The sequence below is a fragment of the Pantherophis guttatus genome, chromosome 1 (genome assembly GCF_059756535.1).
Source record: "Pantherophis guttatus breed Tessera chromosome 1, ASM5975653v1, whole genome shotgun sequence".
In the NCBI taxonomy this organism is placed as follows: Eukaryota; Metazoa; Chordata; class Lepidosauria; order Squamata; family Colubridae; genus Pantherophis; species Pantherophis guttatus.
Window position 1 is genome coordinate 343764132 of NC_142063.1, and position 24613 is coordinate 343788744.

At 46.3% G+C, this 24613-nt stretch overlaps 1 protein-coding gene across 2 annotated transcripts in view; it reads right to left on the reverse strand.

Moving 5' to 3' along the window:
• YPEL2 (yippee like 2) overlaps positions 1–24613 on the reverse strand; it is a 122409-nt gene that overhangs the window by 9403 nt on the left and 88393 nt on the right. The window contains exon 5 of one of the 2 annotated variants that reach the window (XM_034404299.3): positions 17187–24384. The exons of the other annotated variant lie outside the window; for it this stretch is intronic. Coding sequence (XP_034260190.1) covers positions 24295–24384 — 90 coding nt within the window. The 3' untranslated portion in view covers positions 17187–24294. Of the gene's footprint in view, positions 1–17186; positions 24385–24613 lie in introns of those variants that run through there. 2 annotated transcript variants of the gene reach the window in all.

A 24613-nucleotide genomic window follows, 5' to 3' on the forward strand; every position in this document is an offset into this window, starting at 1 on the left:
TTTTACTACCGGTTCTTGCGAACCGGTCCGAACCGGAGGCAACCCACCAGTGGAACCGGCTGAATACCACCTCTGCTTCAGATGCAAAACATGCTTCAGATCTTTCACAAACAATATTCCCTCTCAATAGGAAAAATATCTGATCAATCCAAGCCAGGATGCCAGAGAAACAGAGGAACGTGCCCACCACTTAAACAAGGACCCTGGAAGGATGCGGGAGAGGAGAGACAGGAAATAAACAGATGGAGTTTATTTGGCTGATTGACTTTCCGGGTGATGTGTTGCGAAAACAGAGTTTACACTGCACCATAAATCCTCTTTTTATTCTTCTACAAAACAAGTTGTTGCCCAGAGGTAGGAATAACGACCCACGTGGTTTTGCCGGGAGCCCAGAATGTACTGCATGCATGTTAATAAAATGATGTAGCTCTCTTCAAAGTGAGTTGGTTGCCATCCGAGGCTGGCAAGGACTTTTAAGGTTATCACATGTTATTCAGTCTTAGTAACTTTAAGACGGGTGGACTTCCATTCCCAGAATTCCCCAGCCAGTTGGCTGGGGAATTCTGGGAGTGGAAGTCCACCCCTCTTCAAGCATGCTGGCTGGGGAATTCTGGGAGTGGAAGTCCACCCCTCTTAAAGCATGTTGGCTGGGGAATTCTGGGAGTTGAAGTCCACCCATGTAAAGCATGCTGGCTGGGGAATTCTGGGAGTGGAAGTCCACCCCTCTTCAAGCATGCTGGCTGGGGAATTCTGGGAGTTGAAGTCCACCCATGTAAAGCATGCTGGCTGGGGAATTCTGGGAGTTGAAGTCCACCCATGTAAAGCATGCTGGCTGGGGAATTCTGGGAGTGGAAGTCCACCCCTCTTCAAGCATGCTGGCTGGGGAATTCTGGGAGTGGAAGTCCACCCCTCTTAAAGCATGCTGGCTGGGGAATTCTGGGAGTGGAAGTCCACCCATCTTAAAGCATGCTGGCTGGGGAATTCTGGGAGTGGAAGTCCACCCCTCTTAAACTATGCTGGCTGGGGAATTCTGGGAGAGGAAGTCCACCCATGTAAAGCATGCTGGCTGGGGAATTCTGGGAGTGGAAGCCCACCCCTCTTAAAGCATGCTGGCTGGGGAATTCTGGGAGTTGAAGTCCACCCCTCTTAAAGCATGCTGGCTGGGGAATTCTGGGAGTTGAAGTCCACCCCTCTTAAAGCATGCTGGCTGGGGAATTCTGGGAATGGAAGTCCACCCCTCTTAAAGCATGCTGGTTGGGGGATTCTGGGAGTGGAAGCCCACCCCTCTTAAAGCATGCTGGCTGGGGAATTCTGGGAGTTGAAGTCCACCCCTCTTAAAGCATGCTGGTTGGGGGATTCTGGGAGTGGAAGCCCACCCCTCTTAAAGCATGTTGGCTGAGGAATTCTGGGAGTTGAAGCCCACCCCTCTTAAAGATTGTTGGCTGAGGAATTCTGGGAGCTGAAGTCCACCCCTCTTAAAGCATGCTGGCTGGGGAATTCTGGGAGTGGAAGTCCACCCATCTTAAAGCATGCTGGCTGGGGAATTCTGGGAGTGGAAGTCCACCCCTCTTAAAGCATGCTGGTTGGGGAATTCTGGGAATGGAAGTCCACCCCTCTTAAAGCATGCTGGTTGGGGGATTCTGGGAGTGGAAGCCCACCCCTCTTAAAGCATGCTGGCTGGGGAATTCTGGGAGTTGAAGTCCACCCCTCTTAAAGCATGCTGGTTGGGGGATTCTGGGAGTGGAAGCCCACCCCTCTTAAAGCATGTTGGCTGAGGAATTCTGGGAGTTGAAGCCCACCCCTCTTAAAGATTGTTGGCTGAGGAATTCTGGGAGCTGAAGTCCACCCCTCTTAAAGCATGCTGGCTGGGGAATTCTGGGAGTGGAAGTCCACCCATCTTAAAGCATGCTGGCTGGGGAATTCTGGGAGTGGAAGTCCACCCCTCTTAAAGCATGCTGGCTGGGGAATTCTGGGAGTTGAAGTCCACCCCTCTTAAAGCATGCTGGTTGGGGGATTCTGGGAGTGGAAGCCCACCCCTCTTAAAGCATGTTGGCTGAGGAATTCTGGGAGTTGAAGCCCACCCCTCTTAAAGATTGTTGGCTGAGGAATTCTGGGAGCTGAAGTCCACCCCTCTTAAAGCATGCTGGCTGGGGAATTCTGGGAGTGGAAGTCCACCCATCTTAAAGCATGCTGGCTGGGGAATTCTGGGAGTGGAAGTCCACCCCTCTTAAAGCATGCTGGCTGGGGAATTCTGGGAGTGGAAGTCCACCCCTCTTAAAGCATGCTGGCTGGGGAATTCTGGGAGTGGAAGTCCACCCATCTTAAAGCATGCTGGCTGGGGAATTCTGGGAGTGGAAGTCCACCCCTCTTAAAGCATGCTGGCTGGGGAATTCTGGGAGTGGAAGTCCACCCATCTTAAAGCAAACTGGCTGGGGGATTCTGGGAGTGGAAGTCCACCCATCTTAAAGCATGCTGGCTGGGGGATTCTGGGAGTGGAAGCCCACCTCTCTTAAAGCATGCTGGCTGGGGAATTCTGGGAGTTGAAGTCCACCCCTCTTAAAGCATGCTGGCTGGGGAATTCTGGGAATGGAAGTCCACCCCTCTTCAAGCATGCTGGCTGGGGAATTCTGGGAGTGGAAGTCCACCCCTCTTCAAGCATGCTGGCTGGGGAATTCTGGGAGTTGAAGTCCACCCCTCTTAAAGCATGCTGGCTGGGGAATTCTGGGAGTGGAAGTCCACCCCTCTTAAAGCATGCTGGCTGGGGAATTCTGGGAGTGGAAGTCCACCCCTCTTAAACTATGCTGGCTGGGGGATTCTGGGAGAGGAAGTCCACCCCTCTTAAAGCATGCTGGCTGGGGAATTCTGGGAGTGGAAGTCCACCCCTCTTAAACTATGCTGGCTGGGGAATTCTGGGAGAGGAAGTCCACCCATGTAAAGCATGCTGGCTGGGGAATTCTGGGAGTGGAAGCCCACCCCTCTTAAAGCATGCTGGCTGGGGAATTCTGGGAGTTGAAGTCCACCCCTCTTAAAGCATGCTGGCTGGGGAATTCTGGGAGTTGAAGTCCACCCCTCTTAAAGCATGCTGGCTGGGGAATTCTGGGAGTTGAAGTCCACCCCTCTTCAAGCATGCTGGCTGGGGAATTCTGGGAGTGGAAGTCCACCCCTCTTCAAGCATGTTGGCTGGGGAATTCTGGGAGTGGAAGCCCACCCCTCTTAAAGCATGCTGGCTGGGGAATTCTGGGAGTGGAAGCCCACCCCTCTTAAAGCATGCTGGCTGGGGAATTCTGGGAATGGAAGTCCACCCCTCTTCAAGCATGCTGGTTGGGGGATTCTGGGAGTGGAAGTCCACCCCTCTTAAAGCATGTTGGCTGAGGAATTCTGGGAGTTGAAGCCCACCCCTCTTAAAGATTGTTGGCTGAGGAATTCTGGGAGCTGAAGTCCACCCCTCTTAAAGCATGCTGGCTGGGGAATTCTGGGAGTGGAAGTCCACCCATCTTAAAGCATGCTGGCTGGGGAATTCTGGGAGTGGAAGTCCACCCCTCTTAAAGCATGCTGGCTGGGGAATTCTGGGAGTGGAAGTCCACCCATCTTAAAGCATGCTGGCTGGGGAATTCTGGGAGTTGAAGCCCACCCCTCTTAAAGCATGCTGGCTGGGGAATTCTGGGAGTTGAAGCCCACCCCTCTTAAAGATTGTTGGCTGAGGAATTCTGGGAGCTGAAGTCCACCCCTCTTAAAGCATGCTGGCTGGGGAATTCTGGGAGTGGAAGTCCACCCCTCTTAAAGCATGCTGGCTGGGGAATTCTGGGAGTTGAAGCCCACCCCTCTTAAAGATTGTTGGCTGAGGAATTCTGGGAGCTGAAGTCCACCCCTCTTAAAGCATGCTGGCTGGGGAATTCTGGGAGTGGAAGTCCACCCCTCTTAAAGCATGCTGGCTGGGGGATTCTGGGAGTGGAAGTCCACCCATCTTAAAGCATGCTGGCTGGGGAATTCTGGGAGTGGAAGTCCACCCATCTTAAAGCATGCTGGCTGGGGGATTCTGGGAGTGGAAGTCTACCCCTCTTAAAGCAGGCTGGCTGGGGAATTCTGGGAGTGGAAGTCCACCCATCTTAAAGCATGCTGGCTGGGGGATTCTGGGAGAGGAAGTCCACCCCTCTTAAAGCATGCTGGCTGGGGAATTCTGGGAGAGGAAGTCCACCCATCTTAAAGCATGCTGGCTGGGGAATTCTGGGAGTGGAAGTCTACCCCTCTTAAAGCAGGCTGGCTGGGGAATTCTGGGAGTGGAAGTCCACCCATCTTAAAGCATGCTGGCTGGGGGATTCTGGGAGAGGAAGTCCACCCCTCTTAAAGCATGCTGGCTGGGGGATTCTGGGAGAGGAAGTCCACCCCTCTTAAAGCATGCTGGCTGGGGAATTCTGGGAGTTGAAGTCCACCCATGTAAAGCATGCTGGCTGGGGAATTCTGGGAGTGGAAGTCCACCCATCTTAAAGTTGCTAAATTTGAGAACCATGAATCTATCCTAACCCCTCATCATTATAACCTCCTAGCCGAACTGATCAGCGCATCCAGTCACTGCTTACTCGCGTCTAATAAAGGAAAGCCCATCTTTATTCAGAACCACTCATTCCACTACTGAACAGCTGAAACCCACAGGAAATTCTTCCTAATCGTTTGTCCAATCCCTTTTCCTGGACCGTACTTTGAACTCTGATTCAAGTCCTACGGCTTCACGCTTTTAGCCGAGGGCAGAATGCCTGGAAATTCCAGAACTTGCCGTGGGCGCCAGGTTGGGGAAGCTCTTCTGCCCTCTCTTTGCAGGGTCGGCTCTAAATTTAAGCGACGTTGGCTGTCCTCCTCCGTGCAATATCTAATTTCTGGATCTGTGCCCCTGTGTTAGTTGCCAGCTATGCCTCCAACACAGCGATCTTTGGCAGCATTGTGGGAGACTTAAAATGTGGGCTAAACAGAGGTTGCCTCGTGCTGGTGAGAACATCGTCAAGAGTTGGGAAATGACCACAGAGACTAAGGATAGAGCAGCCTGCTTGGAAAGCGGAAGGCTACGCGGTAGAGCCCAGGCCCCGATCCCCGAGAGTGGATAAACCCCACCGTCCTTCCTAAGCTTTCCTACAAAAAAGATGGCGTACAAAGTTAGCACCCACCCCTCTCCTAGAAGAATGAAATATTTTGGGAAATATTAAAAAAAAGGCAGAATATTATATTTCCCTAAAGGAGAAACATACTCTTGGAAAGCAGCCCCCCAAGTCTTTCTTAATAGCCCCAGCAGGACTGGCCCATCCTGTGGAGACTCTAGAAAGAGTGCAGAGAAGAGCAACAAAGATGATTTTGGGACTGGAGGCTAAAACATACGAAGAAGGGTTGCAGGAACTGGGCATGTCTAGTTTGATGAAGAGAAGGACCAGGGGAGACATGATAGCAGTGTTCCAATATCTCAGGGGTTGCCACAAAGAAGATTTGGGGGTCAAGCTATTCTTCAAAGTGCCTGAGGGTAGAACAAGAAGCAATGGATGGAAACTAAGCAAGGAGAGAAGCAACTTGGAACTAAGGAGAAAATTCCTGACATGGAGAACAATTAACCAGTGGAACAACTTGCCTCCAGAAGTTGTGAATGCTCCAACACTGGAAGTTTTTAAGAAGATGTTGGATAACCATTTGTCTGAAGTGGTGTAGGGTTTCCTGCCTGGGCAGGGGGTTGGACTAGAAGACCTCCAAGGTCCCTTCCAACTCTATTATTCTATTCTATTCTACCCTGTTTCCCCGAAAATAAGACCCAACTGGAAAATAAGTCCTAGCATGATTTTTCAGGATGCTGGTAATATAAACCCTACCCCCCCAAAATAATCCCGAGTTAATATTGTCAGCCAGATGGATGCATTTAGTATTGTATTTTCCCCAAAATAAGACCTAACCAAAAAATAAGTCCTAATGCATCTTTTGGAGCAAAAATTAATATAAGACCCAGTCTTATTTTCGGGGAAACACAGTATCTACAAGACAAAAGACCTTCAGCTCCAGGGTGATGGGATTAAGACATGGTCCTTCAGGACATAATAGGACCATTTTAGCAGAAGACACAGGGCACAATCTCCCAAGGACGTTGCATCACCCAGCAAACTTCAACCAAACCTGGGAGCTCAGACAAATATGACCCCATAGGAATCTGACAACAGCCAATAGAATACATGTTCTTGCACAGGAACAGGAAGCTCAAGTTCAAAGTCCAAGAGAAGGTATAGATTCCGCCCCCTCAACTCCATGGAGTCAGCTGCCCAGGACCATCCATGTGGTTCTGCTTCATCATTAAACCATCTTTCCAATCAGCCTCCATTTTTTCCAGTATCTTCCTCCTGGCTTGGAACTGAACCAGATGGATATTTGTCCCAACAATGGAAAACCTGTTAAACCTCCTGTGGGTTAGAATGATTAAAACAAGAGTTTGTTTTCAGAGTTTTTTTAACATCAGAAATCAGCAGATTTTTATTTTTCTTGCTTGTCGTGTCGCTCAAGTCTTACTGTGCAGAAGGATTGACGGGGAAAAAAAAGACTTTGGCAGCTTCAAGGAATGGAAACATTTTCTCCCAGTGTGATTTTAAGTAGGCAATTCTTACACTTACTCATCTAAAATGTGCTTTATTTACTTAATAAGACAGAAGAAAGAGGGGAAAGGAGGGAGGGAGGGAGGGAGGAAGGAAGAAGGAAGGAAAGAAGAAGAGAGAGAGAAAAGAAAGAAGGAAAAAAGAGAAGGAAGGAAAAGGAAGGAAGGAAACAAAAAAGGAGAAAGAAGGAAAGGAAGAAAGAAGAAAGAGAAAAGAAGGAAAGAGAAAGAAAGAAAATGAAAGAAAGAGAAAGAAGGAAAGGAAGTAAGAAGAAATAGAAGAGAAGAGAAAGAAAGAGAAAGAAAGAGAAAGAAAGGAAGAAAAAGAATAGGGATTAAGAAAAAGAAAGAGAGATAGAAAAGAAAGAAAAAAGAAAAGAAAGAAAAGAAAGAAAGAGAAAGAAGGAAGGAAGGAAGGAAAGACAGAAAGAAAAATAAAAAATTATTGATGGTGGAGGGATGATCAAACAATCCAAAATTCCAAATGACCAGATTCAAATTATCCTACTTAATTACACAAAGACTTTCTAAAGTTAGTCTGATTCTAAGAGTCTCTCTCTCCCTCTCTCTCTCTCTCTCTCTCTCTCTCTCTCTCTCTCTCTCTCTCTCTCTCTCTCTCTCAATTTTATTTTGGGCTGAAAATCATTCTCAACGTTAGGGGTCCTTGATGATGTTCCCTAGTTTGGGTAATGAAATGTCTGCAAGAAAACAAGCACGCTCAAAGAGCCTCACCAAGCCTCGTGTCAACCCTGAGCTATTCTCCTTTATTACTACTCTCAACTTTGAATAGTGGGCCAGAGGTAAACAGCTCTGTAACCCATGGATCCTGCAAAAGACTTTAAAACTTAATTTCATATTCCATTTTAATTGAAACGAAATATACTTGATAAATGCTATTTTAAACCACGAGTGTGAAAAAATGTAGCCCATCAGCCAGCAGCAGGAAGCAAAAATATCACTGTTGTTTGGTGGCGTTTGGAGAGAAAGGGATAAGAGGCAAAAAAAGACTTTTTCAGTGGTTCCAATATCTAAGGTGCCAATCCCCCTCCCTTCTTTTATCTGATGATGTGCCAGTAACTCGCTATCGAGTCTAAGTAACCACATTCTAAGTGGACCTAAAGCATCAGTTTACAATACAATATCTGCTTTCTACTCCGTCCGGTTTCGTTTCACTCAGCAATGCTATATTTAAATTTCTTTGTGGTTGGATCTGCACTTTTCTTTCAGCTGATAATGGACTATTTTATAACCAACCATCAAGATCTCGAGAGCCTGTGCTAATGTTCCTGGGGCTATTTTTGGACAAGATGTTTGGCTTTTGGGTATAAATAGCAGGCCAGAGTATTTCCCACCCCTGCCCCCGCCTCAAGATAGGTGTATGCTAGGAGTAGAAGCCAAGCAGAAAGTAACTACAAGGTCAGTTAAAGGAGACTGTGGCCGCTAAGCAGAACCAGTGTGGCCTAAAGATCTCCAAATAAATTGAAAGCGCGTGGGAGTCTATAGGGAGAGGTCAAAAAAGTCAAGATGCAGCTGCCATTGAAGATCTGCTGGTCCTTTGGAGTATAGAACATAGAATAGATATAGAACATCTAATAATAGAGATGCATAGGAGACTCTATGCCCGTGATGGCGAACCTATGGCACACGTGCCACAGTTGGCACATGGAGCCATATCTGTGGGCACGCGAGCGTTGCCCTAGCTCAGCATGTGCATGCCAGCCAGCTGATTTTTGGGCATTCTGGGCCCACTGGAAGTTGGGAAACGGGCCATTTCCGGCCTCCAGGGGGCTGGGGAAGGCCGTTTTCGTCCTCCCCAGGCTCCTAGAAAGGCTCTGGAGCCTGGAGAGAGTGAAAAACAGGCCTACTGGGCCTACTTTGCCATCGCATGCCAAAAACGGGGAGCGTGGGGGGGGGTCGCACACACATGCGCAGGAGGGCGGGGTGCATAGAATTATGGGTGTGGGCACACGCGTGCGTGACCCCCGTCACACTCCCCCCACTTTTGGCACACGATGGCAAAAAGGTTAGCCCTCACTGCTCTATGCCATTTCACACAGATGGTTGTCCAATCTCTTTTTGAAAGCCTCCAGTGATGTATCCCTCACAACTTCTGAAGACAATCCATTGGTTGATTGTTCTGTTAGGAATTTCTCCTTAGTTCTAAGTTACTTCTCTCCTTGATTAGTTTCCACCCATTGCTTCTTGTCCTGCCTTCGGGTGCTTTGGAGAAGAGCTTGACTCCCTCTTCTTTGGGGCAGCCCCTGAGATATTAGAGCAGGTATTATAGCAGAACACTGCTATAATTTCTCCCTTACTCCTTCTTTTCATAAGACTAGACATATCCAATTCCAGCAACTGTTCTTTATATATTTTATCCTCCAGTCCTTGCTGTTCCTCTCTGCATTTTTCTAGAGTCTCAACATCTTTTTTACATCGTGGTGACCAAAACTGGATGCAGGATTCCAAGCGTGGCCTTACTAAGTCTTTATAGAGCGGTGTTAGTACTTCACGTGATCTTGATTCAGTCCCTCTGTTGATGCAGTTTAGGATTGCATTGGCTTCTTTGCAGAGGTGAAATCCAGCAGGTTCTGACAGGTTCTGGAGAACCGGTAGCGGAAAGTTTGAGTAGTTCGGAGAACCGGCAAATATCACCTCTGGCTGGCCCCAGAGTGGGGTGGGAGTGGAGATTTTGCAATATCTTTCCTCTGCCACGCCCACCAAGCCACACCCACCAAGCCACGCCCACAGAACGGGTAATAAAAAAAATTTGGATTTCACCACTGCTTCTTCGGCTTCTGCCGCACACCGCTGGCTCATGATTAATTGATTGTCCACTAGAACTCCAAGGTCCCTCTCCCAGTTACTGCTATTAAGCCAGGTTTCACCTAATCTATATGTGTGTTTTTGGTTTTTCTTGACTAATGACTCTACATTGAATTTCATTTTGCTGAGCACATTGTAAGCCGCCCTGAGTCTTCGGAGAAGGGCGGCATATAAATCAAATTAAAAAAAAATAAAAAATAAAAATTTGCTAGGTAGGGCCCACTGTTCCATGATTTATGAGCCTGGCCTAAATCTTCTCCCCTTTTAAATGTAAATTTTAATTTGTTTTAAATTATGGGGTATTTTAAACTCAGCCAAATTATTTAATTTGTTTTTAATCTATTTTAAATTTTTGTATTTATGTGTTTTATCTTGTGGCTGTTCACCGCCCTGAGTCCTTCGGGAGAAGGGCGGTATAGAAATTTAATAAAATAAAATAAAATAAATAAATAAATAAATTTATGACTGGTGCAGTGGTGGGTTTCAAAATTGGTTACTACCGGTTCTGTGGGTGTGGCTTGGTGGGCGTGGCATGGCTTGGTGGGCGTGGCAGAGGAAGGATACTGTCAAATCTCCATTCCCTCCCCACTCCAGGGGAAGGATACTGTAAAATCTCCATTCCCTCCCCAATCCAGAGGAAGGATACTATAAAATCTCCATTCCATTCCCACCCCAATCCAGGGGAAGGATACTGCAAAATCCCCATTTCCTCCCGATCAGCTGGGACTTGGGCGGCAGAGAATAGATGGGCCAGTCCGAATTTTTACTACCGGTTCTCCGAACTACTCAAAATTTCCGCTACCGGTTCTCCAGAACTGCTCAGAACCTGCTGAAAAACCCACCTCTGGACTGGTGCTTATTGATAGTTTGAAGTTACAATGGACATTCCCAGGGCTACTTATGATCCGGATTCAAATATTCCAGCAGCCATTCCTTGCTATTGTGCGAATTCATTTTGGGCACTGGGCAACTGGCTGGCATTTATAGCCATTTGTAGCGTGCTGTAGTCAAGGGACCAAGATTGATGATGGGGTGTTTTTTTGGGGCCGGGAACCATACAATCTCCTGCCTTTATAATTTTACAAATAACTCGAGGAGGCAAACGTATCCAACCCCTCTTCCTCCTCCTAGTTTCACTTAAGGACAAAAAAAAAAAGATTGTAAAATTATACACAGCCACGTGGTAGCCTGTTTAATGACTAGCATGACTTACGATGGTAATTCCAGGCTCAATTATGGCCGCAATTGAGGCCTACCTGTACTTTGAATTAAACCAAGGATTTGCCCATGTGTGTGGGTGTCATAAATAACTACTTAGGAGCATTTATGGGGAGTTTAAAAGCAAAACTGTGCAATTAAATCCCCTTCCTTTTTTTATACCTGTGGCATTTAAGGGCCTGAATTTGTTTGCTCGATCATAATTACTATCTTGATATATTTTTTTTAATTTTATTTTGGGATGGATCATCCGGCCCACAACTGGCTATTGTGGCTTGCCCAACCAAATGTTATGGTTTAGGGCAAATCCCAGTTGATTGTGGTTTATCTAACTGAGGGTTAGAAACCAGGGCTTCAGCCAATGGCACGAGTCTGTTTCTTAAGCAAAAAACCGAGTCGGTAGGCTTGTTCAATATTGTAATGACATTTTCCTCAGCAGGAAACTGAATTCAAGTCCTGCCTTAGGCATGAAAGCCAGCTGGATGACTCTGGGCCAATCGCCAGGAGACGGTGAGTTCTAGTCCTGCCTTACGCATGAAATCTGGCTGGGCGACTTTGGTTCAATATTCAGGAGTGGGTGAGTTCTAGTCCTGCCTTAGGCATGAAAGCCAGCTGGGTGAATCTGGGCCAATCACCAGGAGACGGTGAGTTCTAGTCCCGCCTTAGGCATGAAAGCCAGCTGGGTGACTCTGGGCCAATCGCCAGGAGACGGTGAGTTCTAGTCCCGCCTTAGGCATGAAAGCCAGCTGGGTGACTCTGGGCCAATCGCCAGGAGACGGTGAGTTCTAGTCCCGCCTTAGGCATGAAAGCCAGCTGGGTGACTCTGGGCCAATCGCCAGGAGACGGTGAGTTCTAGTCCCGCCTTAGGCATGAAAGCCAGCTGGGTGACTCTGGGCCAATCACCAGGAGACGGTGAGTTCTAGTCCCGCCTTAGGCATGAAAGCCTGCTGGGTGACTCTGGGCCAATCACCAGGAGACGGTGAGTTCTAGTCCCGCCTTAGGCATGAAAGCCTGCTGGGTGACTCTGGGCCAATCACCAGGAGACGGTGAGTTCTAGTCCCGCCTTAGGCATGAAAGCCTGCTGGGTGACTCTGGGCCAATCACCAGGAGACGGTGAGTTCTAGTCCCGCCTTAGGCATGAAAGCCAGCTGGGTGACTCTGGGCCAATCACCAGGAGACGGTGAGTTCTAGTCCCGCCTTAGGCATGAAAGCCAGCTGGGTGACTTTGGGCCAATCACCAGGAGACGGTGAGTTCTAGTCCCGCCTTAGGCATGAAAGCCTGCTGGGTGACTCTGGGCCAATCACCAGGAGACGGTGAGTTCTAGTCCCGCCTTAGGCATGAAAGCCTGCTGGGTGACTCTGGGCCAATCACCAGGAGACGGTGAGTTCTAGTCCCGCCTTAGGCATGAAAGCCAGCTGGGTGACTTTGAGCCAATCACCAGGAGACGGTGAGTTCTAGTCCCGCCTTAGGCATGAAAGCCTGCTGGGTGACTCTGGGCCAATCACCAGGAGACGGTGAGTTCTAGTCCCGCCTTAGGCATGAAAGCCAGCTGGGTGACTCTGGGCCAATCACCAGGAGACGGTGAGTTCTAGTCCTGCCTTAGGCACGAAAACTGGCTGGATGACAGGGCAAGTCATTTTTTCTCAGCCCCACACCACCTCACAGGGTTGTTGTTTCGGAGGAAAAAAGGAGGATGAAGGTGTGTTGCATCTGTTTGCCGCCTTGTGTTATCCAAGACAGCATACAATAATAAAGGCAGGATACAAATAAATAAAAAAATAATGAAATTCAACCTCTGCACGAAGGTTTTCTTTCTACAGTCGATAAGATTCCTAAGCACCAAAGCACAGCAATCTGAAGGCAGGACAAGAAGGAACAGATGGAAACCAATCAAGGAGAGAACCAACCAAGAACTGAGGAGAAATTTCATGACATTTGAGGACAATTAACCAGTGGAACTACTTGCCTCTAGAAGTTGTGGGTGCTCCATCACTGGAAGTTTTTAAGAAGAGACTGGACAACCATTTGTTGGAAATGGTATAGGGTTCCCTGCTTGAGCAGAGGGTTAGACTAGAAGACCTCCAGGGACCCTTCGTTACTCTGTTATTCTGTTACCTAGAGAGTCAGCTTCCTGCACCTGTTGTGCTCCCGCTGCCCTACTTCAAATCCAGGAAGGATTACATCCCATTCACCCAGCATTTGGTTCCCAACAGACTTGGCACCAGTAGCTGACACATTTTTAACTTCTCCAGAGGTTGGTTCTCCTTTCCAAGAATGAAGCCCTTAGATCTTGTTACAGAGTCCAAAACTCAGGAATCCTAAAAATGGTGCTAGCTGTGCGCGTAGCACAATGTGTGTGTAGGCAGAAGGAAATCAAGCTCGTATGCGAAGATTTCAGTAAAAGTCCAAATTGCCGCCTTCATTTTACGTTCCCAATTCTTCAGAAGGTTGAAGGTTTGCCGTTATGCGTCACTTATTATTTGTATTTATTTATTATTATTTATTAGTCGCATTTCTATGCCGCCCAACTCCCTAGGGACTCACCTTTATTAGTTTTTACAAATAATTCAAGGCAGCCAACATATCTAAGACTCTTTCCTCCTTCTAATTTCCCAAACAACAACCCTGTGAGGTAGGTTGGACTGAGACTGAACTGGTCCAAAGTCATCCAGCCGGCTTTCATGCCTAAGGCAGGATTAGAACTCACCATCTCCTGGAGATTGGCCCAAAGTCACCCAGCTGGTTTTCATGACTAAGGAGGTACTAGAATTCCCAGTCTCCTAGTAATCGGCCTAAAGTCAACCAGCTGGCCTTCATAGCTAAGGCAGGATTAGAACTCACCATCTCCTGGAGATTGGCCCAAAATCACCCAGCTGGTTTTCATGACTAAGGAGGTACTAGAACTCCCAGTCTCCTAGTAATCCGCCTAAAGTCAACCAGCTGGCTTTCATAGGTAAGGCAGGATTAGAACTCACCATCTCCTGGAGATTGGCCCAAAGTCACCCAGCTGGTTTTCATGACTAAGGAGGTACTAGAACTCCCAGTCTCCTAGTAATCGGCCTAAAGTCAACCAGCTGGCTATCGTAGCTAAGGCAGGATTAGAACTCCCAAGTCCTGATGTTTAGTCCAAACTCACCAAGCTGGTTTACATGCCTAATGAGAGACTAGAGTTCACTATCTCCTGGTGATTGGGCCAAAATCACTCATCTGGATTAGAACTCACCGTCTCGTGGTTTCTAGCCTGGTGCCTTCACCAAACTGGCTCTCTGAGTTTACAATTTGCTGTTGGTTCAACAAGCCACAACTGGCTGTAAGGTCACACATCAGCCAAACACAAGACACCTTGCAACTTAGCAAATGGCTGGCACCAGTTTGAAATACTGTCCATGGAACTCCTTCAATTACTACGGTACCATGTCCCAATTTGCCAACTTCAAGATCCCGTAACACCTAGCCAGCAGAGTTATGGTTTCTTAACAGGTTACGTGATGGTAAAGATAAAGATAAAGTTAAAGATTCCCCTCGCACATATGTCCTAGTTGTTCCTGACTCTAGGGGGCGGTGCTCATCTTCGTTTCAAAGCCGAAGAGCCAGCGCTGTCCGAAGACGTCTCCGTGGTCATGTGGCCGGCATGACTCAACGCCAAAGGCGCACGGAACGCTGTTCCCTTCCCACCAAAGGTGGTCCCTATTTTCCTACTTGTATTTTTTTAAGTGCTTTCGAACTGCTAGGTTGGCAGAAGCTGGGACGAGTCACGGGAGCTCACCCCGTTGCGCGGCACTAGGGATTCGAACGGCTGAACTACCGACCTTTCGATCGACAAGCTGAGGATCTTAGCCACTGAGTCATGGTTGGTGTCAACTCTTGGGGACCACTTAGATCAGGGGTGTCAAATTCAAGGCCCATGATGTGCTTGGATCCCGCCCGTGGGGCCGTGCTGGAAAATGTAAGGGGTGGACCACGTCACTTCGGGACAGCATAGTTTTGGCCTGGTCTACCCAGTGCAAAGAGGAAACATGCCAGTAGTTTGGGGAGTGGCGTCAAGATGGCCACGCCCAGCAAGTTGGCCACTCCCATCCAGTCGGCCACGCCTATCTGCCCCCCTCCCCGAGGTCAACCACAGCCCTGATGCGGCCCTCAACGAAATTTGAGTTTTGACCCCCCTGACTTAGATCCATTTTCTCCAGAAGGATCTGTCCCTCGTCTGGTCCTTCAGAATGTCTAATGGTACTTCCCATCACTACTAGAACCGAGTCCTTCCACCTGGCTGTAGGTTGTCCTCTTCTCTCATTTTCTGCTTTTCCCACCATGACGGACTTCTCAAGTCCGTCGTGTTCCTGCTGGCTAGAAGCTACGGAAGAGGAACCCCAAAATATTTGGGAAAAACTTATCCTCTCCTCCCCCACCCCTCTTCTTCTTCTTCTTCTTCTAGCAATGTTGCACAAAGCCATCCAGGATCGTATCTTCCGTCGCCATGGAAATAGTGTGGTACCCAAAGAGAGGGTCCTTCCTCCCGTTGCCATGGGAACAAAGAAGCAACTGAGCAGATGAGGAAGCACAAAGACAGTCTGATGGCCTAAAAAAAACACGATTGGAAGGCGAGTTTATATGGCTTTGGAATAGTAGAATTATTTCCAAGATGGAAAGAGGTCTATTTTAGCTCATGTCAGGCCTACAGGTAATCATCTAACTTCTGAATATAATTTTCAGTTTATTCCTTTAGCATACAAGAGGTATGTGCCACGTACAGCTGAAAAAAAACCCCATCATTTGCAAAGATTTCTCAGTTGAAAAAGCCGTCATAACAGAAATAACATCTGTGTCTTCTGGAACTGTAGGGTGACTGTACCCATCATCCCCAGCTGGTGCTATCTTTGGCTATGCGGTAGGTGGTAGGGAGGAAATATGTGCAGGTAGAGATAGTCCTCAATTCACAGCCATTTATTTAGTGACCGTTCAAAGTTACAACGGCATTGAAAAAAATGCTTTATGGTTGTTTTTCACACTTACGACCGTCACATCATCCTTGTGATCACGACAAGAATCGGGGGCGCTTGGCAACTGGCATGTACTTATGACGGTTGCACTGTCTTGGGGTCATTTGATCAGCATTTGTAACCCTCCCAGCCAGCTTCCAACAAGCAAATTCAATGAGGAGGGGGAGCCAGATTCACTTAACGACCACAGGACTCATTTAACAACTTGCAAAAGGTCATAAATTGGGACTTAATAAGCGCCTTGCTTAGCAACCAAACTTGACTTAACAATCACAATGGGGCTCCCATTGTGGTCGTTAGTTAATGATGACCTGTAGTCCTTGACTTATGACCTGTGAGTGTGGCAATTATAGTCATGACTCGTGACAGTCATAAAGCAGGTCATCCTGTGACCGGAGCCATTTTTAAGACCTTTTTTTCTTATGGTTGCTAAGCGAATATGGCTATCATAAAGTGAATGCTTGTTTGTTATGGGGTGAATTTTGTCAGAGACTGGAAGTAAATGTCAGTTTCCAGGAAAAATGTCATAAACGCAGGCCGATTGTTAAGGGCGGGCCCAAAATGCAGTCACATGATCCCCCCAGGGGGTGGAGCCCAACATCCGCACTTCAAACGGGCCGTCAGTCCCTCTGGGGAAGTCTGTCGTAACTTTGGTTGCCAAGCAACTGGTCGTAAATTGAGAACTACCTGTACTCTTTGAGGAAGGATACCCACACAAGGTCAAAAAAGTCAAGATGGCAGCCTCAACTGTGCAATCAAATGCCTGCCTCTTTTTATTCCAAATATAAGGGGATATTATTCCAAATATTCAGCTGGATAATTTGGGCTGCCATCTTGACTTTTTTGATCCTCTGTAGACTCTTTGCAGACTTTCTTAATTGTTTATTTAAAAAATGGGTTATAGGTAGTCCTTGACTTATGACCACAATGGAGTCCGAAATTTCTGTTGCTAAGTGAGACATTTCTTAAGTGAATTTTACCCCATTCTACGACCTTTCGTGCTACAGTTGTTAAGGGAATCACTGCACTGCTTAAATTAGTAACACGGTTGTTAAGTGAATCTGGCTTCTCCATTGACTTTGCTTGTCAGAAGGTCGCAAAAAGGGATCACGTGACCCTGGGACACTGCAACCGTCATAAATACGAGTCAGTGGCCAAGCGTCTGAATTTTGATCACCATGGAGATGCTGCAGCAGTCGTAAGCGTGAAAAACGGTCGTAAGTCACTTTTTTTCAGTGCTGTTGCAACTTCGAATGGTCACTAAACGAGGACTATCTGTACATTTCCAGAGTGGTACCATCGAAATTGTTCTTCCCGCCCTGAAAAATCATGACAAACATCTGTGTGTTGGTTTTTGTTTTTTTTTTAATATTTGAAAACTTTTTATTTTTCTTTCAAATGAGCACCAACATATACGGTGTAAATCGGACAAAACAATTCTCCCTTCCTTTTAATACTGAAGTAGTATTTACAATACGCCAACGTGTGACACGGTTTAAAACAAATTAGGCCATTAAAAAAACAAACAAACCAATAATAATAAGACAAGTAAACCTTTATTATTAAAGCAAAATAAGACCTGAAGGATTTGTCAAACAAATAAAACACCAATAAAATAAAACCAAGATTTCTTTCTTTCTTTTTCTTTTTTAAATATTAAAGTATAAAGTATACACAGTTTTGTAAACACAAAGATGTCCAACATGATGGGATTAGAAATATAGTCTCTTCATTTAGGGAAAGGATAAAGGATATCCATGATATCTTTGCAATAATAACAATAATAATAATAATATTTGCCCGCACAAATATTACTATGCAGCGTTTATTTATTTATTTTAAAGTTTTTTAAAAAAACACCATTCCTGTTTCTCCCCTAACGTCTTTCCGGGCTCTCTATTTTCTTTAAAAAAAATATTTACTTTTTTAAAGTACAATTCCTGAACGTTTACACAAGATTATATCCCTGCTTCCCAAAAACCGCAAAACAAGATTGGCTTTAGGCAAAAATGGGCTCGCATGGAAGCAGAAAAAAAAACAACAACACGGTGATTCATCTTTCCACCCATGAAATGATGCTATGAAATGTATATTTAGCACACAAATTATCTCGGGCCCGAAACGCACCCCCAACCCTCCGAACGACGCTTGGCATGATTGCATTTCGAAAGAGGGGGTTGCGTTTGTGTGTGTCTGTGTGTGCACCACAAAGTGGGAAGGCTACAGGGAGGGAAGAGGGGAGTGTGTTCTCACTGTCAGTAACCGCAACATTGACGCACAGCGCAATTCAGTAAGCTGGTGTTATTGGTCCTCTTCGTCCAAAGTCAGACACTTTGGAAAGGGGAAAAATATATATAAAGCATGTGTTTTGGTAGTGAGATGATTTTACTGGGATGCAAAAAGGGTTTTTCCAGGATTTAGGGACTGGGAAATGGTCCTGTAGAAAGGAGGATACACCAAAAAGAAAAGAGAAGAGAAGAGAGGAGAGGAGAGGAGAGGAGAGGAGAGGAGAGGAGAGGAGAGGAGAGGAGAGGAGAGGAGAGGAGAGGAGAGGAGAGGAGAGGAGAGGAGAGGAGAGGAGAGGAGAGGAGAGGAGAGGAGAGGAGAGGAGAGGAGAGGAGAAGAGAAGAGAAGAGAAGAGAAGAGAAGAGAAGAGAAGAGAAGAGAAGAGAAGAGAAGAGAAGAGAAGAAGGGAGGATACACCAAACTTTTATGTCCTGATGCTATTTTCTGTATTTTATGCAACAGTTTAACCCAGCTGAAATTTTTACTGGGACAAAATTTTAATCACTTTAGGTCTAGAAATGCTATTTTGGAGGCCACCAAAGGAACATGGTCAAAGGGGGCCGAAGAGAAGGCCGAATCTACTTCCCTTCGCCCCCAGATCAATGAACCAGGATTGCTAACGCCTATTCAGACGGGTTTCTGATCCAAAACAAACACACCGAACTAGGGCTAGAACTACGGAAACCTGGTTTACCCCAATGCAGTCAGTGCGACAATTTGTGTTGCCTTGCTACAATGCCTGCGTGCGTGGAAAAAAACCCGTTCGGGAAAACCCAGTTCTAGTCCAGTTATTTCTCAAGCGTGGTCGCTTTAAGAGGTATGGGACTTCAACTCCCAGAATTCTCCCTGCTGGCTGAGGGGAATTCTGGGAGTTGAAGTCCACACACTTCTTAAAGGGGCCAAGTTTGGGGGGGGAAAAACTGTATGAGGCGGACAAAGATTTTTGTAAACAGCTCCCTGGTAATAAAACACCACACAAATCACACGGGGGTCAGGATGACAAGACCCATTCACAGCTTAGTGGATTTTTGTACACGATGGCAGCCACGAGGAGGACAAAAATGAAAAAGGAAAACAGACTCTTTGGCTTGGATCAAGATACTGGGGTGTTTGTTTCTTGTCGAGGGCAGCAAATTGCCACGGGACTCCCTTTTCTCTAACCTGCTTGCCGTAAAAATATTGCAGTAGAAACAACAATATTGCAGCACCTTCTACCGCTGCAATAAATTGCAATAAACACAAGAACAAACAACTCACAATCAAATAAATAACAGTCGCTTGCATTAGCCTGTAAATTAAAAAAAGAAAAAGAAAAAAAAGGTGTGTTTTTATACTGCGAGCTGGAAGCCCTGAGGAAAAAAAAGACAGGATGAGCTAAGAAAGGAATTAATTAAAGCCTCCCAGAGTCCTAACGCATCTATTGAAAGCTCGTTTTTTTTTCCCCAAACATGGCCATTTTAAGAGGCGTGGACTCCAACTCCCAGAATTCTGCAGCCAGCATGGGGAATTCTGGGAGTTGAAGTCCACTCCCCTTAAAGGTTCCAAGTTTGAAAAACACGGTATTTAAAGAGAAAAGAAAAAAAAAAAAAACGATTGAGGCGAGTCTACATTTTCAATGCACTGCGAACGGTGGCCCAAGGGTTTTGGGATCTACTGATCCCAATTTTCATCACTTGGATCTATTGCAAAAAAGGGGACGTCAATCAGAAGCAGCAAGTCTGATCGCAAGACACATCAGTGTATACATCACCCAAATTGTCTTCGTCCTCTTAACTAGCTTGCCACCTCAGGAATAGCAAAGGACACCATCCCGTCACCAGTGGAGAATGAAGGACTCAAGTTTCCACCCAGCTGGCTTTTGGGCCAGGATTGAGAAGAAGAAGGTAGAACTTTCTCCCTCTTCCTCTCTACCTGAACTCAAATCTGGAAGAATCCAACTTCCCAAACATCTGAACGGTTCCTCTTATGAAACCTGGATTACAAATTCATATCCTGGGCTGACCTGTATATGCCATAATGTTAATACGTTGCGTCTGCACCCATGGAGATATCTTGGGAGACCTTCAGGCAAGACCGATGGAGGAACTTTAGATGGTTCCACGCCATTTTTGGAGGCTGATACCAACATGATCCCGGGGAAGAAATCTCACTTTTTCCTCAAATAAATAAGCAACCTCCACTTGCCCCAAATCAGTCTTTCAAAACAGATAGATAGTCCATCTCACCATCTGAGAAGCTGATGGATACTACACGTTTTATGGATTATCCTCTATCCCAGGATTTCACAATCTCAGCCATTTTGAGTGTCTCTCAAAATTTGGCCACTTGAAGATGGCTGGACTTCAAACTCCCAGAATTCCCCAGCCAGCTCTGGCTGTGGAATTCTGGGAGTTGAAGTCCACCCCTCTTTAAAGTTGTAGAAACTGAGAAATACTTGCAACTATCCAGATCAGGACGATCAAGAATTGAGGTTACGAGCTGCTAGGCTGTGGTACTGGTGTCCACCCCTAAAACACAACTGTACTTGAGGTTGTTGGGTTTTCCTCCGCTCCAAATCACAACCACCAAAGGGACGAGCATCTCAATACTGCAACTGGGGGATATTTTTCTGCAATACTTTTCTTGAATACTTTTCATGAGCCCTGGAGATTCTGGATTTTACTAAAATTAAAGCTGTTTTGTGGGCCCAGGCTCTAAAATGCAAAACCTTGGTGATATTTAATATTAGCTTGGGGTTATCTGTACTTAGGCCCAGCTGTGGCCAGCTGATAATGTCCTTGGAAACAATTCAGCCTCTGTTCCTGTGTAATTCCTACCGAAGTTGTGACCTTCTATATTCCTATTTCTCAATTTTTAATCAGGAATGCCTCGAGACCTAAACTTGCATATTTAAAAGTAGTATTATTATTTTGCAGAGAGTTCAGGATTGCACGCACGATTTTCACTCCTCAGATCCTCCTGGAAAAATAGGACTGGCTAAGAGCTAGCAAGTCACACAATGAGTCCTATATCTGATTTAAATTTTGAACCCATAGCTCCGTAATTTTAGACCAAGGCTTCATTTACTGTACTATACTCTCAGATATTGCTTCCATATCTCTTCGCTGGCAGTAATGTGGGCTAGAAACCTCCTGGAAGATCCATGTTTTAAATCAGTGTGTTTTTCAACCTTGGCTACTTGAAGACGTGTGGACTTCAACTCCCAGAATTCTCCATGCTGGCTGGGGAATTCTGGGAGTTGAAGTCCACAGGTCTTAAAGGATGCCAAGTTTGAGAATCACATGGTTAAATCTACCCCTTCTTCCTAAATCTCCCATCCGGTAGTTCCAAACAAGTCTTCCTTTGGGGTGGCACATAATATTAAGAGAGTGGGAACACAGGTCGGTCTTAACACCAGCACGTAGCTAAGTCCCTGAAACAATTAAAGTGACAAAACGAAGAGCTTTCCCCCCCTTTCCTGTCTCTGTCGGTGGTACAGTCCAATTCATTTTCCTGCTCTCCCAATTTTTCTGCTAACTTGGAAATTCTCTCCCCACCACCCAAAAAAAGAAATGCTCCAAAAAGATACCAGAACATTAAAAAAAAATAATAATTTGCTAAGAACTTATTTTATCTCTTGCCAATTATGGAATGTTTCGTTCTCTCTATTATGGGCTGCTTTGAATTCTACAGAGCAGGGGTCTCCAACCTTGTCAACTTTTAAGACTTGTGGACTTCAACTCCCAGAATTCCTCAGCCAGCGTTGAATTCTGGGAGTTGAAGTCCACAAGTCTTAAAGTTGTCCACAAGTCTTAAAGTTGTCCACAAGTCTTAAAGTTGACAAGGGTGGAGACCCCTGCTACAGAGGATCCCACCGGGACAATTTCCACCCCCTACCCAAATGAAATTGAAAGAAAGAAAAAAAAAAACAGGATGGAAAAAAATAATAATCACCGAAAGAGGTTAAAGAGATCAATGCCATTCGAATTAGCTCTGTATTACGTGTCGGGTCAAAGGGCGTTAAAGATTTCACACCGTTATTGACCGATCCTATAAAACGCAACGGAGAGGAATCGGGAGGGCTTTGGAGTGGCGGGTGGGGATGGGAGAGGACAGAGACACAGCCCAAGAATTTTTCCAAGGTCCTTCAGCCTCCCATAATTTGACTTCAAGGCTCTCCTTGAACCCAAAAGGAGTGGCTTCCAGGAAAGCTCTCCCGCCTAGATAAGTCCATCTCCAGACTTACTTCATCCAGAGCGCCATTCAGTCTTATCTCCCACAAAGCGGGAGAGACAATTAAATCATTAGCTAGGTCAGTGGGGCAAGGATGCTTTTTAAGCCACTCAGGGATACACCTCAGGGGGACTTTTCCCAGCTTTGCAACCTGGGAAAACGGGATCGCTTTCAGACAAGCTTCCGAACAGGGGTAGTATTGACTTACGGTACTTCCCCTACTGGTGCGGGCGCGCGCCTCACATCCATGCATGTGCTTTGCGGGTGTGCGTGCCTTCCGTGCATGAGCCCGGCCTAAAAAACCTGCCTAAATAGGATGGCATAGAGCCGGGGCAGCACAATTTCTGCTACGGGTTCGGGCAAACTGGCTGGATACCACCTCTGCTTCTGAACCTCAAAGATCAGATCCAACAAAGGAAGACAATGCAAGCTCAACCTTCTGGCCGAGTCTTCTTCAGGTCAGCGAGGAGGGGTGAGTGGATAAGAGAAGATGCAGATGCTAGCGACAGGAATGGTTGCCCTGCTCCCTATTATAAACGTTATTTATTCTATTTATTTTTCTCAACACACAGAACATTTTCTTTCAGTGCAAAAGGACTTTTCGGTCAAGTCTGGTGATTTAGCGGAAGCGTCCAATGAATCTTTTGGATTCACTGTTGGTGACACCACCCAATTTATTATTCTCGTTTGCAAGGAAGATCCTTCAAAGAAAATCCACAGAGACCCTAAACCACCAGAGCTAAATCTCTGGAAGGCCACCGAGGAGAAAGAAGGTGGGCTGGGCTGCAGGAAGAGGGAAGGAACGGACGCTCTCACTGGTTCTCAATCTTCCCAAAACAGAAGTGAAGGAATGGATGGAATCACCAGTTGATGGCCCACAGGTTCTCCTGGTTGAACCCAAAATTTAAACACGTTCAAGGCTCTGAAATATTTCCTTCGCGCAACGTTATGGCCAAAATCTGTTACTTGTGTGAGGAGACGTTCTAAAAAAAAAAAACACGACAAGACAAAGAGGATTAAGCTTTGGCTCTCCAACTACAATATCTGTACGTCCCACAGCAGACTTTACAGGAGTTGCTAGGACATCCGTAAATAGGCATAAAAGTGACTTCTGCCTCCATCTTTACGTTCTGCTTGCATCCCCCTTTTTTGCTTTTGACACAATCCACGCATCCTTGAGGGACCTCAATTGTGTGATGCTAGATTACAATCCAAAAAAACAAAACAACCCCCCCCCCCAAACCCCCAGATAATCAGGCTTATCTCTGCGGGGTTTTCAGGTGGGCTAATTCATCCCTTTTCAATCGCGTTTTCCTCTTTCTTTCCAGCGAGCTCAGCATAAAGACAAGATCAAGAGAAACCACCTCAACAAACAGGTAGCGGCGGCGGTGGGAGGCTCCGCCCAGACGTCATCAAAAACGCTCTCCGCATGCACTCGCGCCGGGATTTGAATCCCGCTACTGAGTTGGTTGGAGAATACTAAAATTAGCTAGTCTAAAATTAGGGAGGCCTACACTTTTTTGAGACGCAAGAGAAAAAGACAGGCATGAGGTATATATATTATTTTTTTTACAGTCCGCAAGTTTCAAGCTATGGTTTGTCAGGATTTTAAAAGGACAAAGGGGGTCGAGTGAAACTTTACTCATTCCCTCTCATTCGTCCCACACCCCAAAAGCATGGATTTTCCCCCCCAGGAGTCATAAACCTTGACTCTAGTGCTCCCCCCAAAAAAGGCAACCATCAGTTTCCACTGAGACGTAAGTTGTGTAACGGTTTGGCATTGGGTTCGTTCCTTGATTTTTGTCGTTGTTAAAAAAAAAGGGGAAAAAAAGAAGAAACAACAACAAAACGCAACACAATGCCAGAATAGCGCAAGAGGAAGACTAGAACGCTAACTCGAGGTTGGACTCACAAACGGATACGAAAAGCAAAGAGACGGAGTGGGCAGCCGGTCGCCGATTCAGGATGGCAGAGATGTTGGGTGGGTGGGTGGGGTGCGAGGAAGCGTGTCTCAGGACGACAACGAAGCCCCCGTATGCGTGGAACCCCAGCGAGTGCCAGTCGCTTGCTCGTTCTCGGAGATAAATGTCCAGTCGTAAAGAGTGAACGCTCGCGTGGATCAGTCGTCATTCTTTCCGTCCGGCGGTTCAATCCCAGCCGTTATCTTTGATCATGTGAGCTAATTCGATGATGTATTTGCCTTCTTTATATTTCTGACTGCTCTCAAAGGCGTGTTCCTTTGAAACGACAACAACGACAATGACAAAAAAGAAAAAGAAAAGGCATTAACAAAATCTGGCTTTGAAAGTGTCACGGTTCAAACTTTCCTTAAAACATTCATGAGGTAAACTCAAAAAGGCGCTTTTTGTCAAAAGACAACTGGGCTGTTTTTGTCCTGGGGGGAAAGAAGAGGTTTCCCTTCTCATCCAAGAAGCTTCATCGGTTCTACCACAATGGTGGAGGCGA